At 32.9% G+C, this 3,573-nt stretch overlaps 1 protein-coding gene across 1 annotated transcript; it reads left to right on the forward strand.

Moving 5' to 3' along the window:
* The first annotated feature begins 628 nt into the window (after positions 1–628).
* On the forward strand, positions 629–2,711 carry LOC149406910 (GDSL lipase-like). Its single transcript, XM_089617941.1, has 5 exons — positions 629–878; positions 1,005–1,126; positions 1,499–1,711; positions 2,036–2,294; positions 2,431–2,711. Exons 1-5 carry the CDS (start codon positions 629–631, stop codon positions 2,622–2,624), a joined length of 1,038 nt encoding a protein of 345 aa, XP_089474067.1. The 3' UTR covers positions 2,625–2,711.
* Positions 2,712–3,573: the final 862 nt, after the last annotated feature.

The following is a 3,573-nucleotide window of genomic DNA, read 5'->3' on the forward strand; positions in this document are numbered from 1 at the left end:
ACATAAGGATATTTTGGATATTTTATAACCGTTTATTTATGTAAATGGCTAGATTATAAAATTTACCAAACGTTGACTACATCCTTAAAACCATGTTTGAATTGGCTACGTTGCTAGATTACCCTAAAATATAATTTAATCTTCGAAAAATAAAAAGTTCTTCACTTTCATATCTGTGAAATTCTAAAACAAAAATTGTGTGCATTTTAACTAAAAAGTCGTTTTCTGTGGTTGAACTCACTTTAACATTAGCACATTTGATCGCAGTTATTAATTAATAATGATCAACTAGAATCAACCTGCGGTTTACTGAAGAGTTTAAATGTTTTATTTAAAACTTATGTACATGTTCAAGAACATTCAAATAAAATTTTAATTTTTTAAAATTATTTTGACATATATCAATTGCATCAAATTCACCAGTATACATCGAATAATATATATATATATATATATATATATATATATATATATATATATTAATGTGGCCAAAAAGCTCTCATGTCACTGATCACGTCACGAGTCATGACACACCCAAATTATTCTCTCTATATATAACCGTTTATAACACATCCAAACTCACATAATCCCTTGATAGTACATATATATCAACATGGGAACAAGAGTAATGAGCCACCACCGCTTCACCACCGTCACGTGCCTACTGCTCATCCTCGATGCCGCTGCGGTGGCCTTCCGGAAGAATCCAGAAGAAGGACACGTGGCATTGTTTGTGTTCGGGGACTCGCTTTACGACCCGGGCAATAACAACTACATCAACACAACTTTCAAAGCCAATTTCCCGCCTTATGGCCAGTCCTACTTCAGATTCCCAACCGGAAGATTCTCCGACGGCCGTCTCATTCCCGACTTCATCAGTAATGAAAATGATTCCTTCATCACCCCTATAACTACCTTGTTTAGGGTTTGATATTAATATTATGCTCAAAAGGGTTGTTAGTTTATGATGTTATATGTACATATTTTTATTATTAAATTTGTAGGCGAGTATGCAAAGTTACCATTAATTCCGGCGTATTTAAATCCTGGAGTTCACAACTATGCGTACGGTGTGAATTTCGCCTCCGGTGGGGCTGGTGCTCTCGTTGAAACTCATCAAGGTCTTGTAAGTAAAGCTTTAGTTTTTTTTTTTGTTTTTTTTTTATTACTTATAGTACTAATTTTGTGAGATTTTTTTTATTTTTTTTTATTACTTATAGTACTAATTTTGTGAGAATTATCTAACATTACTAATTATAGTATTATTCACCTCCTTGATGTTCAAATTTACTCTCTTTTTTATTTATAGCTATTTTTATTTCCCTTCGAGCAGTTAGTGACGTGTTTTCTTTTACATTACTAAAATTGTGAAAATATATGTTACGTTACTATTTTTATAGTATTATTCACATGCATGATATATTTGAATTTATTTATAGTATTCCTTCACTTGTTTGATGTATTCTAATATTATAGTATTTTTTTCTCTCTTAATAAGGTGGTAGACCTTAAAACACAGCTGAGGTATTTCGGGAAAGTGGAGAGGAAACTAAAGTGCAAACTCGGGATGGAGAGATCAAAGGCGTTGTTCTCCTCGGCTGTTTACTTATTAAGCATTGGAGTCAACGATTATCCCTTGCCTTTCACGGCCAAATACTCTAAGCAAGAATACATTAGCATGGTTCTTGGCAATATGACCCAAGTTATCCAAGTACGTAACTATTAGTGTCACGTTCTCACTAAAATATTCAAATTGGCTAGTAGATAAATTTTATTAGAAAAAATTAAACAAAATTATCATTTGAATTGATTAATAATTAGTAAAATATTTAAAGTTTCAATTTTCAAATAAATAGCTACAGTTATGATATCAAATTTTTTTTGACACTATAACTAAGTATTTTTTTTTAACAATTTATATAAGCAATTTATTACTTTCAAAAAATTAATCACAAGGTCCAAATATATAAACAAACTTTGACAACATATTTGTTAATTTTAATTGATTATTGAAATAACTTACCCTATTTTCTAGGGAATGCACAAAATCGGAGCAAGAAAATTTGGATTCGTGACACTACCACCGATGGGGTGTGTTCCAGGGGCGAGAATACTCGTACCGGGAAGTTCCACCGGTGCTTGCTTCGAAGAAGCTAATCAGGTATCGAAAATGCACAACAAACAACTTCATAAGCTCCTCGAATCGACTCAAACTCGCCTCCCAGGCTTCAACTATTCGCTCCACGACATGTACACTTCGATTACACAGAGACTAGAGAGTCCATCAAAATATGGTAATCCATTAATTAATGAAAAATTACCATTTAGAAACCTTGTTTTCCTATATTGAGGAATTCTATCATAATTGACTTTTGATCATGACCATGCATATAGTTTACTTTTTTAATAATTTATTTTGTGTGGATTAAGGGTTTAAGGTAGTGGATAAGGCATGCTACAGAAGGAAGAGAGGAATCGAAGAGTTTAAGGTGTGTGAAGACTACTTATTCTTTGACTCAGCTCATCCAAGTCAAAAGGCCTACAAACAACTTGCTGAACTTATGTGGACCGGACATTCTCTTCTCACAAAGCCTTATAATCTCAAAGCATTTTTCGAGCTTTAGTTATAAGTCAAGAGAGAAATCACTTTTATTTTCGTCTCATCAATAACAATAATAGTGGTTATTTTGTAATCATTTTCTTTTGTCACGCATGACCGCGCAAATGTTCCTATTAGGGGTTTTTTTTTTTTTTTTTTGGGTGTGTGTGTGTGGTAATAACTAAGATTAAAGCTATAACCAATTTAGTGATCTTAGGTGTTTGTGATTGAGAAATTTCGTTATATGGACCTCAAGATAACATAATATCAAGATTACTACCTCAAGTTAAATTCTGATAATTGACCATAAATGAAAATGTTATATATATATATATATATATATATATATATATATATATATGCGGTTAATTTACGTATGATATATTAAGTAACACAAAGAAAGAAAAAAAGCCCCTGAAAGATAAAAACTGGCGTGGAAACAAGATATGTCGTTTCACATTTGGATCATTGCTCTATTCAATGTTTTTACTCATGTGTCTAACTGACCCTTCATACAACTAAACACGTCTACTTTCCATATGGTATCGGCATTTTTGAGACTAGGAAATTGTAGAATTTGAGAGAAAGAGAATCGGAAAAGAGAGAGAGTTTCGAGAAATTTGAGAAATATATAATTTATTTGTTACTATAAATTGTGAATTTACAGGTATATATAGAATTACAGAAAAAGAGAGGAATTAAATGAGAATATTCCTAACTACCTACGTCGAAAAAGACAAAGTAATAACTACACACAACTTTCGATGTTAAAGTCTCAGTGGTGATTCCGAGGGCGTGACAACGTGATCAGTCTGGTTGGGAAGACGAGAAGGAGAAGAGAATAGCTGAATTTCAACAACACTCCCCCTCAAGCTCGATGGTAAATACCGAGAAGATCAAGCTTATTACACAGCTCGGAAAAACTAGCTCGATGGAGAGAGTTGGTGAGGGTGTCGGCCACTTGATGACGAGTC

This window comes from Urtica dioica, chromosome 1 (assembly GCF_054948205.1).
Source record: "Urtica dioica subsp. dioica isolate 48M chromosome 1, U.dioica_male_clone48M_v1_H2, whole genome shotgun sequence".
NCBI classification, from domain to species: domain Eukaryota; kingdom Viridiplantae; phylum Streptophyta; class Magnoliopsida; order Rosales; family Urticaceae; genus Urtica; species Urtica dioica.

What these genes read in the sequence shown, in the direction of transcription:
- LOC149406910 (XM_089617941.1), top strand. Translation starts at nt 629, where the DNA reads ATGAGCCACCACCGCTTCACCACCGTCACGTGCCTACTGCTCATCCTC. An exon ending in TCTCATTCCCGACTTCATCA is followed by an intron (nt 879 to 1,004) that starts GTAATGAAAATG and finishes TTAAATTTGTAG; the next exon opens with GCGAGTATGCAAAGTTACCA. An exon ending in AGAGAGTCCATCAAAATATG is followed by an intron (nt 2,295 to 2,430) that starts GTAATCCATTAA and finishes GTGTGGATTAAG; the next exon opens with GGTTTAAGGTAGTGGATAAG.